At 42.2% G+C, this 26,893-nt stretch overlaps 1 protein-coding gene across 1 annotated transcript in view; it reads left to right on the top strand.

Moving 5' to 3' along the window:
• LOC144764021 (protein LEG1 homolog) overlaps window positions 1-26,893 on the top strand; it is a 108,428-nt gene that overhangs the window by 39,746 nt on the left and 41,789 nt on the right. The window contains exons 3-4 of the mRNA XM_078650153.1: window positions 1,757-1,941; window positions 14,128-14,246. Coding sequence (XP_078506279.1) covers window positions 1,757-1,941; window positions 14,128-14,246 — 304 coding nt within the window. The remainder of the gene's footprint in view (window positions 1-1,756; window positions 1,942-14,127; window positions 14,247-26,893) is intronic.

Below are 26,893 nucleotides of genomic sequence, written 5' to 3'. Positions count from 1 at the left end.
TCAGCTGGAGCAAATTTGTCCGGAACTCCATTTAGACATGCACTGGGGGTTGGAAATCAAAGCATTTCTCTAAAATAGCACATTGTTGAACTGGGCTATCTTTTCTGAAGCTAAACTGTGTCTACTATTTTAGGTAAAATAGGGCTTAGAGTAAAGAACCTTGGGTGGTTGCATGGGAACACTCATGTACCATCCATGATACACCCCCTTGATGTTAAGTAATGCAAAGCAAAGCTATGTGCTGCTTTATGCTACTTTCGATAAATTTTCCAGTGTAGATCATTTTTCCCTGAGAGGTAAATTAGTAAAGACAGATTTAGCTGTGATTTCCATCATGTTTGTGATGCAAACACTGCACTAAAACATAGTTAATATACTCCAATGTCCCTAATGGATATCAATTAGGCAGGTTGCCTTTTATGACCCCTTGTGATTTTCTACAATCACAGGACTGGAGGCCAGCAAGTAGCAGCAGAAAACCATCCCTGCATTTGCCTTCCCTAAAGGGAATCATCTTTTTAAAACAGCCTCAAAAATGAAAATGTTCACATTTTGGAAGATATCTAGGTGAGCATGTAATGGTACCCTGGATACATCTCATTGCAAGTCTTAAATAGAAGGGGAGCCTCCTTTTGCACACCCTACTTATTTCCTTTCAGAACGAGTTGGGGTTAGAAGGCCAGTCCCTGTGTTCTACAATGGTTGAGTTTTTCTGTAAACCACATTTTCTCTTCTAACCAAACATTTTCCTCTGTTCTCACATAATTCGGTCAATGGCCCAATCGCCAGATTACTGAACACTTTACAAATGGGGATGAGGAAGGTTCTTTTAAAAGATGCAAGGAAACCAACTATGCTGCCTTACATACTCTGGTGTGCGGTAAAGGGATGAGTTGGTTGTGCTGTTTCAATCCCTTCCCAAATAATAGTGCCAGGCTCTGTGGCTCGCAAGTGAATAAAATTATGGTTGCTCCACCAGTCATCAACTGAACACCCAGCCCCCACTACCATGGACAATTGTTTGCTTCCAAGTTTATCATCTAAATTTGATAACTTTAATAGTTCAGAGTGTAATTTTAAACTCCTTTTGTTCATTTTGTCACTTAATCAATTAGTCTGTATAATCTTTTATTCGAAACAGCCTAACCTCATACACCCAGGAAACAGGAACATAAAAGTACTGGAATACTTCATAAGTGCCCTGTTAGAGGGTCTTTGTCAGTGTTATTAGCAGATGTAGGTGATAATTGGACTGTTAAATGCCCAGTTTCACTCTAGGGGACAGTAGAACACATCCCCCAAAATCCTTCATTGAAGAAGACTGGTCTGTAAACTTCACATGCTTGCTGCAATCCCCTGTGAGGACCGCCCCTGCTGTCACTGGTTGAAGTTAGGGGTAGGGGTGGCCAATGCCAGGGTGAAATTGGGCAGTGCAGACTGAAAGGTGGAGGTGCACTCTTAAGAATAAGTTTGGTCACCTGTACCTAGTTTTTTTTTTAAATAAGCACCAGGAAATGTAAAAATATACCAAGAGAAATTGTTATAGTTGCACATACCTAGACAAGTTTGGTATCAATAAATGAATGGCACAGAGTGTTCCAATGCAGAGTGCTCCATAACAAAATAGCATAGACTTATGTAGTATTTGGGTACAGCAGTAATGTTTATTTTATTTTGTGTAAGTAATTTGTTTCTCCAGTGCACTCCTACTGTGTTTATGCTATTATGATTCTTAGTGTTTCTCTCTTTCTTACAGGCATGAATTACTTTTTGGCAGCTGTGCCATTCCTTGCAGCTGCTGAGGCTGGCATTTTTGAGAATTGGCAAAATGAGTCACTGATATTACCGCCAAAGAAATTCTCTAATCACTTTTGTTACACTTATGCAGGTTGCAATTCATCACTTTCACTTCTAATGGGCAAATGGAAATTATATTTTGAGGTAAACTTTTTTTCTTTTGGTATTTGGTAGGGCAGCATATAGAGAATTGGTATGTTTTTATTGTTACTTGTATAATTATGAAGCACTAGATAGTGCATTCAAAAACATTGGCAACAAAACAGACACTGCTAAAATTAAAAAAACTTAGATAACTGTGTATTGTATTTCTATTTTATCAGTTCCACGTATTTGTAGTAGCCACATTGGGTCTAGAACCAAGGAGAAGGAAATGAACATGCTAATAACAGACTTTTGCTTAGATGAATTTACATATGGTTTGATTGCGCAAAAATAGAATTATATCAGGGAAAATATGACGGTATTCCAAAACACCTATCTGAAGATAGTAACTGTGCATTTCCCTATCTAACTGTGGTTTTGATCTGTATGATTATGGCCCTGATTGGGAATGGGCTGCTGCCAAATTTCCCAGTTTTTTTATATAAGCTGGAGTTGTCCTTCAGTTCACAGAGCACAGTCTGAGCTTAAACCTGGATGGAACCTGAACTGTTGATGTACAGAGAATGTTATGTTATGTTATGTTATGTTAGCTTATATAGCGCATGGCTACCCCAGTAACGGGGCGTCCCAGCGCTTGCAGACATGCCTGAGGGCAAAGCAGCCTAACCCATAGAAGTGACGTGTAGCACCTTTTTAGATATCCTAGGTAGAGGGGAACAACCAGGTTTTAATCTGTTTCCTAAAGGACAGGTAGTTCTTTGTAACACGCACTTCAGCGGGGATCGAATTCCACAGTTTCAGGGCTAAATACCTGAAGGAACGACCGCCGGCTCTGCTCCTCCGGATTCTGATAGTACAGGCAAGGTGAAGGTCTGCCGAGTGGAGGGCACGTGTAGGAACATAGAAGGAACAGACCTCGCAAGATTTGAGGACCAGAGCAATGAAGAATTTTGTGCATTAGACAAAGAGTCTTGAAGTGGATGCATTGTTTCACCGGAAGCCAGTGTAAACGCCGCAGGATTTGGGACGTGTGACAGTGTTTTGTTAGGGCAAACAAAGTGCGAGCGGCAGCTTTTTGAGCCCTTTGGAGTCTGTTGATAGCTGTCAAGTTGGAACCAAGCATTAAGCCATTACAGTAATCTATATGCGAAAGGACAAGGGCTTGGACAATTGTCTGGCGTACTGATGGCTAAAAAAAAACCAATATGGGTTTAAGAGACCGTAGGCGACCATAACACGTGCAAGCCATTCTTTTTGCAAGTGACTGCAGACTCCTTCTGATTTGAAGTTAGCATGAAGAGCCTGCCTAATATTTAGCCTGAAGGCGTTGGTGTGAAGGTAAAGTGGCTGCCAGAATCTTCCAGAAGCAATGTGCAACAAGAAGGTCAAGTGGCAACATCAAAAAAAGCAAGTAGATACTTCTTCCACCTCAATAATGAGTGATAGTGAAGAATGTGTGTTGGGGAGTGGAGGTTGCCTAGCGGCTACGGCATTCAACCTCAAATCTGGGGAGCTAGGTTTGAGTCTCAGCAATGACGCTGAACATCTTGTGATTCTGGGCAAATCACTTAATCTCCCCGTGCCTCAAAAAAATGAATGTGCCCTCATGTAACGCAATTGGTGCTATGTAAAGCGTTCTAATACCTTCGGGTCATGTTCACTCTATATAAAACTCCTTTAAAAAAAGTTATGGTGCTATGTCAATGTTTACGTCAGGAAAACATGCACATAATGGACTAGTAACCTGTGAGGAGAAAAGTCAGTCAAAGAAAAATCATCCTGTCAAAGCAATGAAATCATACAAACAATGTCCAAAGATTACATTGAACATAAATTAATGTTTAATACCTTTTATTATCGATAGTGGTGTCTTGATAAATATAATTGCCTGAAGAATAGTACAAGGAACTGTCTCAATTTTTGCGGGTTATATTGTTAAAGACCAAATTGTACACCTGTTCTGCATTTATAGTGACAGTGAAATATAAGGAAAGAAATATACAAGCACTGATCCATGTGTTTCACTCTACAGGGGCCAGGGCCTGCTTGCTCAGTTTCAACACAGCTGCTGACAGTGAATATGAATTTCAACTTGAATGCTCATCACAAAATAGAAAGTCAATCCCCTCCATTAATTCATGGTTTAGGAAAGTTAAAGACTATGAAAGTAAACCTGCATATTGATGAGAATGTTTGTCCAACTCAGAGACACATATGAATTGCTTTTTATTTACAAGAAGGTGTTGAAAACAAACTTGAATCATTTCTTAAGCATGACATTATTCAATGTTCCGCTGGTCCAATGCCCATAGTAGTAGTACCACGTTAAAAAAGGGCCATGAAAGAGATGTGCGCATATGCATTGACAAACATGCACCAGGCAAACAATCAAGAGCCACATCCATTGCTGACATGATCATGCAATTAAATGGTGCCAAAGTATTTGCTTGACTTGATTTGAATTAAGGTTAGCACCAATTAGAAATTCAAGAAAGCTTCAAATATATTTTACACATGCTGGTTTGTTTAGATACAAGAGACTTACGTTTGGTGTGTCATTGGCTGCAGAACTTTTCCAAGATATCATACAATGCATCCTACAACCTGTTGTGAAAGCATTTAATTATAGCGATGACATATTATTTTTGGAAGCTACACAGAAGGAGCATGATAAAGCCCTCACACAAGTATTTTAGTTACTCAATGATGCAGGTTTAACTTTAAGTGTGAGTTCAATAGGACAAACTGAAATTCTTTGAACATATCTTTTCTGATGGGGGTGTGATGCTTGATCTGGCAAAAGCTCAAGCCTTGGCAAATGCTGAACCCCCACACGATGTGTTGTTGCTCCATTTCTAGAGCTAAAAATAAAAACAAATTTTTAAACGGCCACGAGAATGTGGAAAGAGTTTCAAAAGCCTCAAACATGCCATTGTTAATGCTACAGAAACGGGATACTTCAATGCAAAGCTCAATTCCAAAATTGTGGTTGACCCTAACCCCTTTGGGTAAGGTGCTATACTTATCAGGAATTGACATGGTTACACCTACATTACTTGCAGGAATCATACAGAACTACATCTCCCAGAAGGCCATCCTTCTGGGAGGGACTTAACGTTTATTATCACGTACTACGCATGGAACGTTATACGTTATTCTGTTTGGAGTTGGTGCCTGTTTCAGAGCTGCTGCTCTGAATCTTGCTGCTCGTGTTTTTCCTTGGATTAGCGTTCTCGGCTGAGACCCGAAGAATCTGCAGCGAGTTCGGTTGGGCTCCGTCTGAGCCGTCCGGAGGGTTCCGCTCGGCTGAGCATGATCGCCGGCTTCTTTGCCACTACCCCATTTGCACTGCGGCTGGAGTGCTGAGAAAGTGCTTCCGTGATTACTGTTGGGCTCTGTCTAAGCTGTTTAGCTTTTTCCACTTGGCTAAGCATGGACGCCTGCTTCTTTGGCAAATACTCCGCTTGCGGCTGTGGCGGGAGTGTTCCGCATTTGCCCCACGTCTAGTATCTTTACCCACGGCCGCAGTAAAGAAAAGTAAAGACAGCGTGTGATAGCTGAGGAACCGGCCTTCTGACCTGTTTAGGCTCCTTCCTAGATTTTGGAGTATCTGGCGGTATCCGGAGGTCCGGTAAGCTCCCTGGGCATCCGGAGTGGATGTCGGGGATAAGAGACTTTATTTTTGTTCATGTTTTGGTGGAATGTTAACACATGAATAACAAACTGTAATGCTGGGGTGGCTGGTTAATTCTCGGAGTCCTTAATTTGACACTCTGTTTTCGGAACTCACTTGGAACAGTGTAGTCAAACATTTTGGGTATCCTTGTTGCATACCATATTACTGATATCTGGTACAGAGAACATTTCCTTGGTGTTGGAGTTGGCCTTTCATTTTGGAATAAAGGGTGTGTGACAGGGGGTACGTATGTGGATGATTAGCAGTTATGTAAAAGCCTGGTACTGTGGTTTTGAGTTTAGTAAACATGTGCTTTTAGGTATAAACAACTTCCCTACGGTGAGAGAAGCATCTTGCCAATAGAGAGAGAGAGGAAGGGTTCACCTCAGGAAATAACCTACATTAGGTATGGATCCAATCAAGTGAGAATTATATGAGATTAGACAGGGTCTTGTATAATATCAATTGTTTGCTTGTTTTGTTTCAGGTATTCCTTTTCCACCGCTGTTCCTACCCTAACCCTATCCCTAGCTTGATTGCCTCTATACTCTCTCTCTATATATATATATAGTAGTCAGAGTGTGGGGGAGTCAGGAGGTGGACCACTTTGAGCATCACCCTGATCCTGAGGAGCTCGTTTGTCCTGACAATACTTGCACAGCATAGTCGATACCCAAGTGCAAGTTGACATATTCTGGCCTCTGATAGTAGACGTTTGTCTCAAACAGAACGTGCTTAATCACAGCCTGAGAAGGAAAGTGTGGCTGTATTATGGGCTTGTAAACATTTCTGTGTATTCCTGTATGGAGTGCTTTTTACACTAGTGACTGATCATCAAGCTTTGCTAATCATCTTCAGTAATCCAAAAGATAAGATGCTTCCTGAAATTGAATGATGGGGACTATGATTGCAAGAGTACCATTATCTAATTTCACATTGACCAGGAAAGGATCAAAATCCTGACAATTACTTTTCATGAGTGCATATTCCAGGTCATGGTACTCCATCCAAAATGGCTGAGGCTTATATCAATTTCATAATAAAGTCAACCACACCAGCTGCTGTATCATTATCCCGGGTTGTCACTTCTATGCGTCATGATAGTGACCTCCTAAAGTTAAAATACATAATTACACATCAGTTGTGGAGTATACATGTTCACCCTCTCAGTAATTATCGTAAATATTAAAACTACAAGAATGCTAAAGATTAATTATCCGTAACTCAGGAAGGAATTATACTGCAAGGATCAAATACAGAGAGTCTATGACAAAACTTGATAGAAGTTGCCCATGATGGACATTGTAGTATTGTTGCTACAAAGAGAGTTCTCTGAGACTATTTTTTGTTACCAGGATAGCTGAAAGAGTCGAAAAGGTACTCAAGGCCTGTCACATATACAATTGCATGTCAACCAGAGTTACTCAACATACTCTGAATATTTCAGAACTCCTTAAACATGCCTGGGAGAGAATAGCCATTGATTTATTTGAACCACTTCACAAGGGACATCATTTAACACTGATTATAGATGAATATTCATGTTGCTCTTTGGTCGATCTGTGACACATGAGCGAAGATTCAAAAAGTTGATGGCATCTTTTCAACATAGGGCTCCACAGCCATTATGAGGTCTAACAATGGTCCACCCTTCAAAAATAAAGAATGTAAAGAATTAAGATGCTGAACATGTTCAAGTAGTGTATACCAAAGGACACATGATGATTGCCCAACAACCTGAAATATCCCTTATCAGAGACTCTTCTCACTTCAGGCCTGCATTTCTTCGGTATTTAACTCAAGATTGTAAAGAAAAGTCTGATTCTGAAAAGTCAATTAATGTTGCTGATTCCTTACCATCATCGGCAATCTCCGACATTGAGGATTGTCATTCCTATAACCAAACTGGGTCAATAGATCAAACCACCAAGAAGATTAATTGAACAGATATAGTTGTACATGTTTTTATTTATGTAGATATTTGTGTCCATCTCATAACTTTCTAAAAATGTGCAATGTTTCCTTTAACAGAGGGGGAGATGTAGTGTCTTGCATTATTTCGAACTGAACCTTTCTGACTCTCAGAGGACTCTTTATCAGTGTGACATATTCACTAGAATAGAATGTAAAGAAATCTTGGCTTAGATAAAGACATGTGAGTTACAGCTCTGTGTGTCGTTGTGTTACTTAGCGAGTGTTCGGCTGGGAAGATGCTACAATCATAAGCAATGCATGTCTGGGGCATAAGTTATAGTTATTAAGGGGCATTTTTATGTTTATAAATGTTAGTTTTTAACCTATTTCAATTTCTAACTTTAACTGCACTTTAATCTTTGTTTTTTTTCAGTGAATTTCTTAGGTTTGTTATCATATTCCACCAACTCCACATGCTCTTTGGCTATGTTCAGCATGGTTGTCTCATGCCCACTTACCATGTCAGGCCAGCCCACAGTAGCTCTGTTGTTAGCTTGCTGCCCCTGACCCCCTCCTTCCTGCTGTCTGTTCTCGATCTGTATTCCCCTGTCACCTCCCTCCTGCACTCTGTGTCAGCCTGCTTCCCCTGCCAAGCCAGCCTGTCCTGTATAGTCATCTTGCTTTACCTGGACCTGCACCATTCCTGTCTGTCCTACCGTATCTGTCTGCATGCCCCTACAACTTCACTCTTGACTTTAAATGTAAAATATAATTACCTTGAATATGTGAAATTAAATTGAAATTATGTTTCTGAAATTTGAAATTGAAATTCCCACCTGGTGTTTTATTATTTATACATAATTATTAATAGTGATTATTTAGAATTAAATTTAAGTAATGTAATCACCTTTTAATATTAGTATTGTTGCATTGTTTTTTAAATTAAAACAAGTCCTTTAAATATGTAAAAATAAACAAGATAATGCATATTATGTTTTAACATTAAACTCATTTTTCTATCAATCTTACATATCTTAATTTATTTTAACATATTTTCATATGAAATTGTATTTTAACCCCTCCCCTGCTGGTGATGGAACCACTCCGTCATCAGCTGCGGTCGCGCTGTGCTGATGACGGAGCGGTGCCGTCACGGCCTGCTCGGCGTGACTATCCGGCGCGTTCTATTGAGCGGGCGTGGCCGTGACGGAACCGCTCCGTCACGAGCACAGCTCAACCGCGGCTGGTGACGGAGCGGTTCCGTCACCAGCATGCGGCCGCCCCGCCCCCTTAGCAGTGCGGCGGAATAGCCGCCGCAGTGAAGGGGTTAAGCATCTACCTCCATTAGTCCCTTATTTCCTATGGGACAGAGTTTCAGTTCCTGTGCGTGCCATGTGTGGTGCTGGATTTACCCCAGCTCTGAGCAGGAGAACATAGTATAAGTGTTTTGTTTCTTTGAACAGGGGTGGGCTTACTCTTTTGTTGATAGGTTCACAGCTCCCTTCCCCAACCCATCCTTTACCTCCTATTAATCATCCCGAAGCCTCACCTATGTTGTGGTGAAGACACCTCATTATGGGCTAGATGTAGGTAATTCATATTTACCGACTCTTAAATACCGAATTTTACCGATTCGGTATTTAAGAGTCGGTAAATATGAAGGGGGGAGATGTAGGTGTTACAGAATCTGTAAATACCGAATCGTTAATGTAGGAGAGTAGGGTCTGCAATCCTATGATCACCCCAGATTTTTGCTTCTTGCTTCACTGGTTTACGACTTTCCCTGGCTGTGGGCCTGCTAATCAGACCCACAGCCTAGCTGTTCTCTCTACTCCAAATTGTACCCAGGTACTGAATTGGCACTGGGCCCTCTCTTGTGTCCCTGTAACCAGGGCAGAGGTGTACCCAGAAGTCTCCCAGGGGCTGCAGCATGTATTATGCCACCCCTGGGTTGACTAACTAAACCAGACACAACTGGCTGCTTGACAGCTGGGGCAAGGTGGTGTACACACCCTTTGCTTTAGATATAGTATTCCTATATCTAACCCTAAAATGGACACATATATTCCTATCAGTCACTCCTATGGCAGGCCTTAACAATCCTGAAGGCAGAGTGCTTGGAATAATGTGAAATGGTGCTCTGGCATGAGCTGAGCCCGTTTGCAGCTTGCGGAACCAAGTCCTAATAGCTGTTCCATGATAACGCTATACCATATACTCTTAAGTGCATTATGTACCTCGCGGTCATATGCTAACTTTGGTATAGCATTATCAAAACATGTCGAGTAAGGTGTCATACGAATTGGAATACTAACCCCTCGCCAATTCTGGCGACGGGGTTAGCATTCCACCCTTCTAGAGGGACACGACATGTTGGTAACCTGTAACCCCGGTTAAAGTCAGACATAGCCTCAGCTTCCACAAAATGGATGCTGCCACCGAGACACAAGTCTGCCCTCCTGCTGCTGGGAGTCCTTCCAGCAACGGAGGCAAGGGCAAAGGGTTTCCTGTCAGGGGCGGTGCCAGCACCATCCCAGACAGGATTTTGTGTATCCCAGGTAGGCAGGGCTTTAGAGGAAGGGGACTGCAAGTGGCACCCCGGTGCTCACTAGGCATAGGCCGGCTCAAACCAGTTCTGGGGGCACACCAGCCCCTGAGCTGGGGAGAGACCAGACAAAGGAGAGGGGTGTAACCACCCCCTCCTAGTCCCACCCATAGGGCAGGACTTAGACGCGTGCCAGCCCCCTTTTGCAGGATAAAGGTAGGAGCAGGCCCCCTTCCAAACTAGATCATCTTTGAATCCTGAAACTACTTTCCACGAAAGGAACTCAAGACTTCTTCTCAAGATTTCTCCCTTGTGACTAAGGAGTAGTCACCCTGCAGCAGCAGGCACCATCCAAGCATCGCGGTTTGCTGTTAGTCTCTCCTCCGGATCAAGACTGCCCAGCTCGATGAGAACCGGCTTCCCTGGCACCTCTTACCTCTACCTACATCATCAGCCCAGCTGAGATCCGTGGGTGTGACGAGACCTCGAGGGACCGGCCATCTTCAAGACTGCACGACGCTTGCCCAGCACGACTACTGAGGGATCCTCACGTGAGTGCTTTGGGGTCCAAGAAGCCCCAACCCTGAGCAGCTCCAGCACCGAAGTCCAGCCCCCTTGCATCCACGAGATCTGCGTGGGGCCCTTCTGCTCTTTGCTGCTTACCGCGTTGTCCAGGTCGCTTGCCCGTTGGCTAGTGGCCCTTCTGACGACGAACCACGACGACAACACCGCTGGTCTGGTTGCTCCAGACTGGCCCTTGCTCCCCTCCAGCAGAGGAGCACCCCGGACCCTCCTGGTCCACTCCAGACGCCATTTTGAGTCCACCGCGTGGGCTTGCATTTGCCAAGAGTTGTTGCCCCAATCCTGGGTCCAGCGACGTCGACAGCAGACACCACCGTGGGACAGCTCGCACCTCCATCCTGGTTGCCGACAACACCTCCTGGTCCGAGAGACTGCAGAGCCCAGCGTCGCCCACTCACCTGGTCGAGGTGACTTCGTCCGGTGCCATCCTGGTGCCCACCTAATCACTGGCTAGTGATTCAGAACTTGGTCCCCTCTGCTTACAGGTACCCATCTTCATCGATCCAGGCTTGGATCACCACGAACTTCTTCACTGGTCGCCTGCCAGCAACTTCTTTCTTCAGGCTCCATAGACTGCAACGAGGATCTCCGACGTCTTTTCAGCCCTATGCAGCCGCAGCCCCTGGGCTAGGTAACCTGAGCATTTCGGTGCTCCAGCATAGTCTAACTATCTAAGTGTCAGGATCCTTTGTCGTTTCAGCTCTACTTAGTCGGGTTCGCCCGAGAACACTAACTTTGCTTTTACTAGCCTCCATAGACTTTTTCCCGCCTTACGCGTGAGAGTTCCCACTCTGCACACGACGTCCCTAGGCCTCCTGCTTGCAATCTGAAGATTCAGTAGATTAGTCCTAGCGATCCTAAAGCCTATGAGAATAGTTACTTACCTGCTAGTAATTCGCATTCCACTTGTGTAGTATATGGTTTTTCGTGCCCCTCGGGCATTTGTGTAAATTGTGCGACTTTAAGTATTTCTTTAAGAGTTTTGTTGTGTGCTTAGCTCGCTGTCTCATAAAGAGCCAGGGTAGTCTTGTTATAAATAAATACACTTTATTTTTGATAACAACTTGTGTGGTGTCCTTTCACTTGGTGTTCAAGGGGTAAATGTGATGGTAAAACAGCTGGCTTAACACGCCCTCTAGAGTTTAGCCTAAAGACTGCACGTGTCCATGCTACTAGGATAGCTGGTCTATCAGGTTGACAACCAATCATCAATAAGGGTTGTTTGGACTGATACATAGTGATCACTAGAATAGTGAGCACTGCATATCAGGCCAATTTCTCACAGTTAAGATTCGGTATTTACCAATTCTGTAAATACCGAATCGGTATTTCCCATTGATTCCTATGGGCCTTGAAGCCCATAGGAATCAATGGGCAATACCGATTCTGTAATTACAGAATCGGTAAATACCGATTTTAGCAAGGGTGCAGGGGGTGTCACTTTGACACCCTCTAGCACCCCAAAGACGGGCATGTGTGCCATGTGGCACACAGACATGCCCTAAGGGCATGTCTGTCTGTCACATGGCTAGGTGTGCATGCACACATGTGCATGCACACCTGGAATCAGTATTTTACCACCCAATTGGATTGGGTGGTAAAATACCGATTCTGTAAGGCCTTAGGGACTCTGAAGAGTCCCACCTACATCTGGCCGTTACCGAATCAGTAAAAATACCGATTCGGTAATTTACAGATTCTGTAAGTTTACCGATTCGGTAAATTTGCAGAATCTGTAAAATCTGGCCCCCTACATCTCAAGATGCCAAATACCGGTCGGAAACAGCCGAATTCGGCCGTTTCCGACCGGTATTTGCTACCTACATCGGGCCCTTGGTCCCCCCCTCCTACTGACCCCTCTCACATTTTCTACTGAGTAGTAAACGTACATATGTGGAGACTTCACCTTAGAAAAGATGTTTGGTTGAGTAGGAGATTTCCACTCATAGGTTTATGAATAACATTTTGTAGTACTTTAGTAGCACTACTGTAGTACTATGAAATGGAGTTTGCGACTAACCCCCCATGATTTCAGATTCAAACATGCAAATTGTCTTCAAAAAATTTCTACAGAAAATTATTTACTTTGGAGCTGGATGGTGCACCATCACCAAACGTGTAGTCCTCACTCCTTGCTCACTACATGATTGCATTAAGGGGAACTTCTTTGCTCCCCAAGTTTTAGTCAAGAAAATGGAGATGACCAGATGAGGCCCGGTTACCATAAGAGTCAAAGGTCAGCAGTGAGGACAATTATTTGAAACTAGCAATGAGTTATTAATGAATTTTTATGGAATAAACTACATTGACTCACGTTGTCCGTCTTTCCCGTCACCCATTATTCCTTCTTTTTTCCCCAAACCAGGTTTTTGCAAATATACACAAGGCTTCATTTACGTGTGAGAAAAACTGATGGAGAAGTGGACTGTTGCTCTGGCACATTTTTTAACAGCACCAGGGTTTCAAAATGTAAATTACTTCATGGTGGTTTGCTGAGATCTATTTTGCAGGAATCAAAGTTTAACCCACTTTCCAAAACAATTATTCTCTGAAGATGCAGACAGGCAGAGGGTGTTTCCTCAGATGCCAAGCTCTGATACACTGAGGGACTTTATAGCCAAATGTGCTTTTCTCTCCAGGATTTCTCATCTATGAGTCTAATTACTGAAGAACATGTTAGGGTCATGTATGAGTTGGTGGCATGTGTGAGAAAAATTTTTATATTGTGAAACTAGCTCTAGCCCAGGTTCATATTCTAAGGATATGAGGGGTGAAGAATCACGCAAGGCAGTAACGTGTTTATGAGGAAATTAAGGTGGGGGCACCGGTGTAATGACAATCGAAATATGATAAATGCAAGACATTGTAAATGACCGATTCTTGGCAGTGGGGCACTGGGCGTGAGGTGTATTGATGGATGTGGTCTGTATGTTTGAGAAATAGTAACACCACCTCCATTGGGACTTTTCCTGTAATGCATATGAAATATCTTTGAGTGTTATACTAGAACCATAAAATATGGTACACACCTAAAACCTAGATGGTTCCATCATCCATTTCAGATTAAAATGTAAACTTTGTGCACTTAAGCTGTAATCAATTCTGTACCAGTGTTTCTCTCTCTCCATTATTTGCAGCTTTTGTCATTGTTGGCCAGCATTAGAGGTCCTGTTCTATTTTAAGAACATGACGCTCCATAGAAGACATATTCTATCTAAAGCACAAAACACTTTCTTCTATTATAATACATCATGCATTCCAATACATAGAAACTAGAGCGAATACATAAACCAAACACTGTTCATCCCATTGGCCTCTGAAACAACAGTGCACAGCAAGGCTAGTGCTTCTAACACCTTTATAAAACCACTATATGATTATATGTCCCTGTGTCCAAATTACAATATATTGCAAAGCTCATATGTTCTCTATGGGAGGAATGATAATAGTTTGTTTGCCACACATGCTACATTAAGTGTAACAATATGAATGATATATCTTGTTTCAGAAATTGATGGCAACCAAACCAGAATCTGATGTTCCATCTGCTATTGACAAATTGCTGTCCTACATGTGGGATGCACATGAGGAATCAGTTGACTCTGCACTTCCAAGATGCAAGAACAGGTAATATGTAGCTCATTTGTACAAATCACCTATATGCTTCATGTCATAAATAACCTATTATCAAATACGGCATGAGAAAAGAGGCCACATATGGGACTATTCCAAAGGTAAGCTTACACAATAGTAACTCTACATGTATAAGTTTACTCCTACACTTCTGAGCAACTTTACTACTTTTGCTAGTCACCATTTCCAAGGATGAAGGCACTAAAATATGTAGATATACATTTCCACAAAAATCAAAATAAAAGGGGTGGGGTCAGGAAAACATCAAATGCAACTGTATAGTTACTACCAAAAGTGTCATAATTAAACCCGGGCATAAAACTCCTCTCTTTTCGCTGAGTTTGCAGACTTCAGCAAGTCCACGTCCCGGGGAGAAGGCAGAGTTACCGTTAAATTAAGCATTCTGCAAAGGAGTGGTGTTTTTTGGGATTGAGGCCCCTGAAATGTATTTTCTCGCGTGCAGGAGTTCGCGTTTGCTCACGAGAATTTCAAGGCCATTTGCAGGCGCCACAAGATTTCCTAGCTGGTTGAATGCTTGTGCAAGATTTTTCAGCCAACCAACATGTCATTCTGGCACGCCAGCGACTTTCGGCTTATGTTTCTCTCCTCGAGAAGCATCAAAATCATCCTGAACTGATGATTTGGAGTTAGAAATCTCCCATAATTGACATTTGGAATTGTGGTTTTGCTCAAGGAGTCCTTTTTCATAACCTTTTTTCCAACTGGAAGGAAGCAGATTCTCCAACGTCTTGCTCCTGTACAGAAGGCTCCTCATAGTGCTTTGTCCATCTCCTGGTCACTTTACATTTGGATTTAGAGCTTGAAGGATCACTTATTGTGTCTGCTGCATATCCCATTGGATTTAAGGACTTTGTGTTTGACATTTCGTAAGTAAGTTGAATACAGGTGTTGGTTGTTTGATTGGGGCCATGCATCGGGATTTATTTGAACTTTTAATGTATTTATAACATGTATTGTAGTGGGTGGCTTTTTTCAGTAGGATTTAGAGATTTATTTGAGTTTCATTTTTCTTCTTTTGTAAAGGAAAAATGTTGCACAGTTTACTATATTTTCTCAATGTTTTTCCAATACATTTGCAGCATTGATTCAATTCTCTCTGTGGCCTAGTCTGCCAAATGATTTTTTAGCCAGTTCGCCCAGTGCTAGTCATGGGAGCATGAAACATCTGTTTCTGTGGTGTCTGTGGAATTTGAAATAGCATTTAGGCATTGGATGGATTCCGATTGAAATACAAAATGTGTTATTTTTTTGTGGTATTTCATATTTTCCCTTGAAAACAGTGTATAGGGATAGGTGGCGGAGCCCTGTTAATTTTTGTCTTGGCATTGCTGAATTAATTATGTGTTCTCTGATTTACCATGCCTCCTTTGTCTGGCCAGTGTGTGTGTGTTCAAATCAAAACAAGTAAACCAACTACACCTGGCCCACCCCTCTCCCTCACCCTAACCAATGTCCAAAGTAAGCCTAATGAAGACATAAATAAGAAAACCTCCAAAATGCTCAAACTCCCACATTCCCACCCTTTCTCCAACAAGTCCCACCTACCAAACAAAATATTTAAAAAGGAGCAAGAGAGGCCTAGCGCCGAGCTAGGAGCTTTCTCTCCAATATGTTGAAACGCTCCTCCATCTTGGCTTCCAGGCACACCATCCTCTGGAGCATATGGCGCTGGAAGGCTCTACAGAGTCTTAGGGGGAGCAGCAGTGGTGGAATGGCGGCGGGTGACTTCCTGACCACAGCACCTGACTACCAGAGGCACTGGGACCTTGCTGACACCCAGGTATTTGACGCTGAAGCTGCTGCCGCCTCCTCCTCCTCGGCCACCATCCTATTGTATTTGGCCCTCATGGCCTCCAGCTTCCTTTGTTGGATCCTGGCTACTATCTCCTGCCTGTTGGGTTGTTGTGATGATGGATTAGCAGTAGTAGCTATATCAAGGAAGAAAAAAGACAAATTGTAACCAATACTCTTAGCACAACAGTAACACATAAACGTATATAATGCCACAGTAGCACTAACAGTACATAACATTTACTGGTATCCCTGATTCCTAGGGCAGTTCAATTTTAATGCGATTACAGTTTCAGGCATTAAGCACTATGGGGTATACAAGTATTCTTTTATCTCATTTTAAGCTAAATTACTGTAGGCATGCCAGCTCAGCTTACACCCTAGATACACATACTTGTGTTTCATTACTTTGTTACTGTCTGCAGGTGGGGCAGCTGTCCTAGACAATTATCTCTTTTCCTATCATGGCCATGCTCAATTAAATGCCTCAATTTTACCCTCACTACAACAAGGCAGATGAATAGTTACTATGAATGATATACGTCATGTGAGGTACTACTAACTAATTATAAAGAAGACAATTATGCAGACAGACATCCTCATGTCTGCACATGGGAAAAGCTATGCACTACAGTACAGGGAAAGGATTAAGAACCATGATATTGTATTTGACACCTTCATTACAGATTATCCCATCCACAAAATGCACAGCCACCAACTCTTTATCCCCACTTTACTACTTGGAATCACCCTCCATCACCACATTTGACATTACTTGTTCCCAACAAAATTAACTTAATCGACAGCAGGTAAGTTAGAGGGTGTAGGCCGTATAGGCCTATTCCTATACGGTTCACTGATCATTTTCATCAAGTACCAAAGCTTTTGTTAGTCGTTAGTCACTTTGTTCGACAATTTTTGACTGGGAAAAACTTGAACTGACATAATACTTTATGGAAGGAATAATAAAATAGATCCCTTGGCCAGAGGAAAGTGGCACATGAAAATAATGTATTTTTTCAAATTTTATGGACGGCTGGTAAAAAACAAGGAAGTTAGGAAAGGACTCAAATTAGTTATGTACTAGGAAGTGAATGAGTGGGCACTTGGAGTGAAGGGAAACAAAACTATTTATTTTTCACATTGTCATTACATTTGTTAAGGGGCCAACTCATTAAGTGATGCAGACGTGCATTGGGCAGCCAACAATGCATGCCGCTGATGTAATCATGTAGCGGATAGGTCATCCATGGCAGTCAGTGGTGAAATGCCATGGGTAGGGACTCGGAGGGAGGCGATGATGATGATGATGGGTGGGTACATACTATATGTTGCACTTGTAAAATACTGTGAGACAAAGGAGTAGTCTGAAATACCACTTCAACCCTTTGAATCACAAACCTTGATAAAAAACAACCCATTCCTTGTTTACACTTCTTCCAATGATTTCCCATTCATCATTGCATTGTTCTTCTAGTATTTTTTATTCTTCACCCTTGGCTTTGCCACTCAGTCAGTGTTTCAGTTTAATATTCACTCCATCCAGTCTTAACCTATGAATACCATCCATCCCTACATCCATCCATCCAAACATGGCTCTCTCTCTCAACAAACCTTTCACCAACAAATATTTGTCATTTAACATACGTGTCCTCACTTTGACCTATCAAACCCCCAGAGGATTCCTTTCACCCATACACTTTCACCCACCCAGGTAGGCATCCTTTACCCTTTCATCTATTCTCCACCCACCCATGTATCCTATCAGCCACCTATAGTATAAGCAATGATTGTAAGTATAATTTTGCTTTTATGACATGCTGTCGAATAAAGCTTTTGAAAATTGAAAAGTGAAAATTGAGTATAAGCATCCTTTCACCTACGCATCCTACTCTTCCAGTAATAATACATTTCACCTGTCCTTCCTTCTTCCATCTTTTTTGACTTTTTCATCACCCTATCAAGATCTGACTCTTCACAAAACTTTCTCTGCTGAGTTGAAGATAAAAAAGGCCATTAGTTACTTAACTCCCACTTTATATGCTAAGAAATGAGGGGTGTCTTCGACTGTTCACAAGTCTTACCAGTACAGTGTACACACTTGCAGCAAGTATATAAAATGTCAATTAGCAAGCAATACGACTTACCACTACCGACCACTGCATTTGGCTCACTCTCTGCAGCTGTCGCATCTGCTTCCTGGATAGAGCTTCCATCCCCGCTGTCCCCAGCTCTTGTTCGGTGCGGCTAGGAAAAACATTAGACATTTTTTAGATTTTAGACACTCCACTCCAACCTTATTGTTTTTAGAGCAAAATTAAAAATATACCTATATCACTACATTTCAGATACAGACAGTATCTTAAGTATCTTTCATCAAAAATATCAGGTTGGGCATTTTGTTGGTGGCAATTTTTGAAAAGCCTCTCAAGAAGACTAACTGTAAAGGACTGGAGTGGCTAGAGCTACTGATGAATCTGAGTCAGATTGGACAACTGGACAGACATAAGGTCTTCTTGGTTGGCAAATGCAATGGGGCCATCCTCCACCTCCTCCTCATACATCCTTCCAGCCATGGTGCACAGTAATAAGTTCATCATCAATTGCTGCTAATAATAGTAGGCCAAGATGAGAAGAAGCTACAACTTTGGCGTGTCCAAAATAACCATTGCCACTCTTTCGTTTTACTGACTGAGCAATGACGACATGAGAAAGTACAAGAAAGCCTTCTCATCTCAACAAACATGTGTATAATACCTTACTTGGGCATGCAATCTTCACGGCTGTGTAGTAGTACGAGTACTAGTAAGTGACCATGAGCAATGGGTACTCTGAGTCTTACATTACCACCACTAGGCAGTCCATAACATATATAAGGGGAGAGTGAAAGCTGACTGAAAACCCAGAAGAAAGGAAGCTAGAGACACACTAGTATAGACAGAGACAGTTTGAGGTAACAGACAGACAGCAGAAATATAAAGTAAGTAAATAGGATAATGCAGAGATAACCAGAATTTAGAAGTGGATAGATTGAAAAGGATTTGGAAAAAATACATTTAGGAAATGGGTAGAAATAAATAATTCTAAATAAGGGATGGTAAAAGTTAGGGAAAGTAATACTAATATTAACAATAGGAGGACTTATTGGGGCCAGCAGAGCCATCGGACCAGGAGCAATCTTAGGAGCACCTCCAGCTCCCATGCCCGTCACAGTGTCATGTATTCCTATAGGTTCTGAATCGATCCCCCTATTCCTGACCCTATTCTGGTTAAACTAACTATCAAGTTAACTAACAGTCAGCCCATGAGGCAAGAAAAGCCCCCATGATGCAGATACCGTTATCTGACGCAGTGACGCGTTCAGAAAGCAGCTTAAAACGTGGATATTTGACAAATAATCCTCCTCCCCTTCCTAAGCGCCTTGAAACCCTCTGGGTATGTAGTGCGCTATATAAATTTTATGACTTGACTTGACTTGACTCAGCCCATGAGGCAAGAAAAGCCCCCATGATGCAGATACCGTTATCTGACGCAGTGACACTACGGCACAGGAACGTGTTATCTGATTAGGTCATAACGCTTGAGATCTAATTAGACAAGCGACATTCCTCCAGCCCCGGATAAGGCATACGACGTTCTCATAACAAATCAAACCTATGACAACCTGGAAAATCCGTGCGGCCATTGTTTTGATTTCACAGAGAACTTTAGTAAAGAATGTGCTAACGAGCAAGTCGTATGACATCTTTATTGACGTATCTATGTCCATCCTTACGTCAATCTCGGCACCTTTAAGGTATAAATATTGCCGATCTTGCCCTATGCAAGCACACGCGTGGTGACGAGACGGAGCAGCCATACTTGCCGAAGCCGAGAGCAGAAGCAGACCCCGCTTGCAGCAGCCCCGCCTTCCTGACGCGCTGAGAGACGCGCTGCTATCTCAAGCCGAGAGACCCAGCACTGGCGCTTCTGGGCAGCCCTCGCAGGCAGCCTGGAATATCGAGAGCAGAGAAAGAGATACCATTCCTCATTCATCCTAAATTCCAGGTACAGAACTGAATAACCCCTCACAGAGAATTCTTTAGTTATTCACTTGGCAAAAACAAACTTAACTTAAACTGTAACTTTCTATTCCCGCCCACGCATTAGACTTAGGTCAGGTACACGGGGTAGGCGTATTTAGAAACACCAGTTGAGTACGTTTAGTCAAATGTATATGTGTATGTAAATATATTTTAATCATTTTAAACATCATATGGCTCAGAAACCATATCAATGTTTTTACAGTATTATTTCATACTATTGCTTTTAATGTATGCACTTTACTTAACTATAAGTATTGCAATAATATCGATCCATTTCTCTTGTACGAGAAAAGAGACTGATCAATAAATAACACCTTTTTATTGAACACGCCCGTCTCTTCCTTTTCTCTACAATCTGATGAGACTAAGAATGCACGTACTGACTGAGTAAAATAATTGCCTTGTGCTCACACGACTCTCGAGATTGACTCTTGATTAGGGGAGAGCAAAGTTGTCATGTTCTATGGTTGTCAGAAACTAAATCCCTTCTTGTCTAATCAGGGGAGTTAATTCTTTCCTGAACATTCGAGAAAGTTTCTAGCGAACTCTGAGCTACGCTGGCAAACCCAAAACTTAAGTCTAGTATCGACAGTAGTAGACCTAGTTAACGTCTGGCCTAGGCCTTTACTGCTGTAGGTATTATTCCAATGCGCAGAGCCTATTAGAAAAATAGGAGCTACACTACATGGCGCCCAACGTGTTTGGAAAGGGCGATAAAACTAACGTAAGACATTTAGAGTAACTCAGTCGTGCTTTCTCACTCAGACCCCTTTTCCCAAATACTCCAAAGACGTCTGGAGTGGGTGAAGGTAATATCCTCCAAAACCTCGCAGGAGGGAACTCCTATGTATGGTTCTTGGTATAGTCAACGTTGAAGGATACACTGTTCCAAAATATTGTGCATCTAATCTCTGTTTCCATAAGAAACCTGATCTGCAAACAAAAAGAATAACCTTTCTAACAGTAAAATGTCAGGAAGTGATGACGAAAGAGAGGCTGTTAGATTAGCAACTGAACTCGCAGATGCTGATGCTACCATGCAAGCAGCAGACGCGGATATAATACTCATTCCGGTCATCAAAAGAAGATCTATAACTCTAAAACTTATAGAAAATGGACTGACACCTAGAGGTGGCACAGTCATATTCGTAATTGAGGCACACGAATATCGGCAGACAGAGGTATACTATTCATGGATACATTTTCCAGCAGCAAATGCTGTAACAAAGTACTTCCACTATTACAAAATAGAGGAACCTCCTAATGAGTACACTCCTTTCGAGGAGGTGGAAGTACCACTCAAATTCCAAGAGCATTTGCTCTTATTTGATGGCGCCCTAAAACATAACAATCACATTACAAGGCTCGGTCCTTTAGGTAGACCAGGAGCAACGTGGCCGGTCTTAGCCGGATACACACCACACCCAGACATCGAAGGAATGTCTACAGGAGAGCTGTTAATACAGCTAAAACAATTACTAAAAATTCATAGACAATTAGTTCAGTATGTAATGCGGACTTCAACAATTCAGCCAGCGATTAAACTACCACAGCTGACCCCTCACCAGGGGAACACAAATAAAATCACACCACAGAACATCCAATCCTGCCTAGGTAAAGTTCCGGCTAAACGGGAACAGATACCATTCTGGTTGGCACAGAAAATCACCCAAATAGAGGCGGTGTTTCCTGACACCACTCCGCTAGAAAAACACATGATTCTGACTATATGTCTCCCAATGGGAATCGCACCACACATAGAGGACTGTGACACTTGGGGTACAGTCTTTGCTTCCATCTACACAAAAACGCACGGTGTTCCATCCATTTCGGTGATACCAGATGTGCTAAAACAAATTCAAGATGAATACGGTCCAGAACCAGCTTTAACTCTTGGTATGAAATTACTGAAAGACTTCAAGCAGGTCTCGGCTATATTACTAGCCAACATAAAAGGTGAAGCAGCAAACGTGGCGATCCGCCAGAGGTTAAAAGAGACAGATATAGCAGACCAACCAGCTGAAATTGCCAGAATCATAGAAAAATCCTATGAGGAACTAGGTAGAGATAGTTTAGGTGGAATACCAGTAAAACCGCAACTGACTGAAAGTCCAGAAAAAATATTTTTTAATAATAATTCACCAAAAAAGAACTGGGATGGAAACAAACAATCCAATCCTAAAGAAAAGAAATTCCAGTCCAGAGGAAGGTCTCCTAGGCGAAGAGAAAAATCTCCAAACCGAAGACAGAGGTCACCGCAGAGTGACCCCTCTGGGAATAGATATAACCTTAGAAATAGGGATAATATTAAAAAACCTGATAGATATCAAGACATTGATACACGTCCCTCTCAATCTTTTCAGACTTCCTCGCAGAAATCGGAAAGAAGAGGACGATCAGAACAAAGAGAAGAGCACGCCAAGTCCAAAGACAAGGAACCTGCTCAGCTAAAAAAGAAATTACAATTTCCAAAAAAGAAGGTAGCCAGTATCAAGGTAGTTAACAATGCCGAGAATACTGAGGACACAACTGAAAAACGGAGAGTGGGCTCAGACAATGCTAGACAGCGCAGCAGAGGTGAGCATAGCTCGCAAAGTCCTTATGAATCATCTGGAGACAGTGGACACGAATGAATATCTTCAAGTGGAAACTGCAGACACCAGAGTTAGCAAACCCCACAAGATATACGAGATAACATTACGTATAGAGGGAGATAAGACTAGGAAAATAAGGGGACTATTTTGGGATAATCTCTCCAAGGGCTATGATATCCTTCTAGCTGAAAAAGACTGGCCACCAGAGTTTGTCAGGGAGTGCCCTCATGGCGAAGAAGTAATTATGCCTGCCTTCTCGAATCAAATCCCGATTCATAAAAAATACACACTTGCTAGAAAGTGGGCAGTGGCCTTAGCACCTGCTTTATATAAAAATCATGTAGGATGGGATGAGGATTCTCCTCCTCACAAAATCCAGTTAAAATCACAACCTACTGCACAAAGGCAGTACCCAATTAAGCAAGAAGCTAAAAAACAGGTAAATGAAATACTAGATCAGCTAGAATACCAGGGGGTGATTGAAACTTGCACCTCACAAATGAACAATCCTTTGTTTCCGGTCTCCAAACCAGACAACTCATATCATCTAGTTTTGGATTACCGACACCTTAACACATGTTGCAAAACCTTTGCAGTGCAAAACTCACACAGTGCTGCACTAATGAATAACATAGTGCGCAAAAAATACAAAACAACCTTGGACATCTCCAATGGATTCTTTTGTCAAAACATAGCACCTGAGAGCAGATATTTAACTGCATTCTCAGTAAATGGCACTCAAAAGCAATTCTGTCGGTTAGCCCAGGGGTACAAGAACAGCCCGGGGGTATTCTCAGCGAGAGTAACAGAATTACTACAACTATATGATGATGAAGCATTATCTTATGTCGATGACATTTACTTAACAGATGATGACTTGGATACTCACTTGAAAAGAGTGAACACCATAATACTTGGGTTCGCAGCAGAGGGTTACAAATTCAACTTTAAAAAGTCCAGAATTGCCCATCTGACAGTCCTGTTCTTAGGATATGAGTTATCAAGTGAAGGTAAAAGCCTGGCAGACAATTTCCTAGAGAAATGTGCCGTAATCCAAGCTCCAAAAACACTAAAAAACCTACAGTCAATTCTAGGCTTCCTAAATTTCGGAAGAACATACATTGCAAATTACGCAGAAAGGGTCAAACCCCTTTATGATCTAATTAAACCAGACTTTAAAAGATCCAATTGGACTCAAACACACACAGAAATTTTGAGATCCTTACAAACAGACATGCTAATTAAAACAAAATTAGAAACACGTGATAACACACGCAATCTTGTGATTCGAGTCATCCCAGGGAGATGCGGATTCACATACCTAACCTCTAATGAGGGAGAAAAGGTACCAATTGCATTCAAATCACACTTGTACACAGAAGCTGAACAGAAATTCAGTAATACAGAAAAAATCATTCGTGCAGTTCAAACCGCAATAGCTAGAGAAAAAGACATAGCTGACGGTAGACATATCACAGTCAGAACAGCAGAATCAGCCTTTGAGGCACTAACAACACCGTGTAATTTACCAACAACAACATTGAATCCGGAATGGATACAATGGGTGAATTCAATCACAACGGACAAAGTATACTACTACTTTGATCCAGAACTAGAAGAATTAAAAAATCTAAAATATGAAAAGACGTATCCTCTGCCAATCGACATTCTGCCTCTACGACATTACGCCTGTGTAATCTATACAGACGGACATGCTCAACCCTCCGTTTGGGGAGAACAAGCATACAACCCCACATGTGAGATTACAAAAGAAGTGTGGCGCGGAGGTATATTAAAACCTCTATTAACAAAATCACACTCAGTAGAAACTAATTCAGAACAACAAACTGAAATAATAGCATTGAAAATGGCGCTAGATAATGCGGATCGCGAATTCCCGACACTTATAGTGTCAGATTCATATTACTGCATCAAATCATATAACAACGATTTGCAGACATGGATTCAAAACGGTTACAAAGATGACACAGATGCACCAATAAAGCAGAAACTGCTCTGGGAACAAATAGCTCTTTTACAAAAAGAACTACCAATGACTCACGTGACTCACTCACTGAGTCATCAGCGTGATGGCGTTCACGTTGTAGGGAATTCATTGGCTGAAACAGCCGCAGCGGCAGCCACTAAATCGGCTCCCGTAGTTCGAAAAAAGCGTACATTAAAATACATTGACGGTGAAACAATGCTGGCGGTGAAAACGTCATCAAAAGGCGACTGCTCAGCGTTACCGATCAACTATCCACTCAATTATACATACATAATCGATGCAAACTCCGTCCCTTTTGCTCGAATCCCTGGAGTGGGGGATAGAGTGATTCCAAACATGGACAGGATAAACTTGTTAATCGCAGACGCACACATGGGCGAGGGTCTCAGACACCTTAAACTGAAAGATTCTCTGGAAGAGTTACAATCACGGTACTGGTGGCCAGGCATGAGCCTGCATTACACCATGTTTGTAAAAAAACTGCCCAAACTGCAACAGAGATCGCAGTGGGGAGAGAAACAGTTTAATACCTCGTCGTATCAAGGCAGATAATATGACCAATAAAAAGCAGGGCTTGCGATTAACATATACAGGCTAGTTTCCACTTATAATGTAGATCACCAGCACTCGGCTGACGTCCGGACTATTATACAAAGATTTGCGAGTCTAAATGGCATATACGCTAAGAGCATGCTACGTTCGACCATTGTTTTCACTCAAGCCCACCAGCCTGGGGGGAAACATGGCCGAATGAGCACAGTCCAGCGGGAATCTTCTCACTTCCTTCCTGAGGGTACGGGATGGTGTAAAGAAAAAACCAAGGCAGAAAGCAATCTATAATGGAAAGGATATTAGGTTCGGGAGCTGGGTGGGTCAAACATCTAATAAGTGTCCAACATAGTCTAAATAACTTGCCAAGAAATTCTCTGAAGGGATTCAGTCCGTACGAATTATTATTTGGAACTAGAATGATTATCTCTGACCTCGACAGTCAGACTTCAGTGGTTAAAGAAAAAAGCTTTGATGTCAAAGACCGTTTGGCTAATTTGCAGGACTTAAACAAAACAAGAAAAGACCTGAGCAACACAAAGTTGAAACAACAGCCAACAACCACTGAAGAATCACCACCTGTCCCAGCAAGACCTGTCTGGATTCCAAAAGTCGGGGATCTAGTCAGGGAGAAGATCGCGGTAAAGAAGGAATTTGGGCCTTCTTACAGAAAAGCAGTTCCTGTCTTGTCTGTCAACGGGACAAGATCAGTTGTACTACCGCCACTTGCTGGTAAAAAGGAGAACCGAGTTGTATCCATCGACCTGGTAAAACCACAACATGTGGCCGATAACAAACAGTAGGCCTAGTGGACTCCCAATAAGTAGCAGAACACCAAGGTTTGCTACCAGTACAGAGGTCCTAACAAAGAGGCTCATCACATTCGAAACGCCTACAGAAGAACAACAAGGACTATGCAACAACGCAATAGAACTCAGACCTCTGACAACCCAAATAAAAACATTTAGCAGAGACACACCAATCTACAATGAAGTACCAAGAGACAATGCAAGAAACAAAAATCCTGAACCAATTGGAACAATTGACAGAACTGCATCCGGCTACTTCATCAACTTCGATGATTCCTCTGAAAGCCTCAGTGAATCAAAGACACAGCCATCATCAAAATCCTTTAAAGACAAAGCTAAGGAACTTTTGAACCAACTGAAAGAAACATATCTGATTTCTCCATGGATTGAATTTTGGGTGGGTTTTGGTGCATTTATCCTCATACTTTGGCTCATCATGGTATTTACTTTGGGACGCTTCATTGAGGGAAAATATGCTAAAATGGACACAGCAAGTCAGAACATCAACTTGGTCCTCAAACCACACACATCTTCACACGTCGAGAAAAGAGAACTTTCTTCAGCCAACTTCACAGCCAATCCGATACCTGGTGGGGTAGCCTGGGACAACACTGACTATGAAATTTATGGTCCGGTCGAGATCCTGAAATTGTCAGGTCCGCTCCACAGGATCCGAGTGATGAATATAAAGCCCACCTCCAAACGTCACAAACACTCTGACTTTGTGTTAACAGAGGGTTTGAGCCATTAGGTGAGGGGAAAAGTAAAATAATAAACAGGGAAG

This window comes from Lissotriton helveticus, chromosome 6 (genome assembly GCF_964261635.1).
Source record: "Lissotriton helveticus chromosome 6, aLisHel1.1, whole genome shotgun sequence".
Taxonomy (NCBI): domain Eukaryota; kingdom Metazoa; phylum Chordata; class Amphibia; order Caudata; family Salamandridae; genus Lissotriton; species Lissotriton helveticus.
This window is presented reverse-complemented; position numbering and strand designations above follow the sequence as displayed.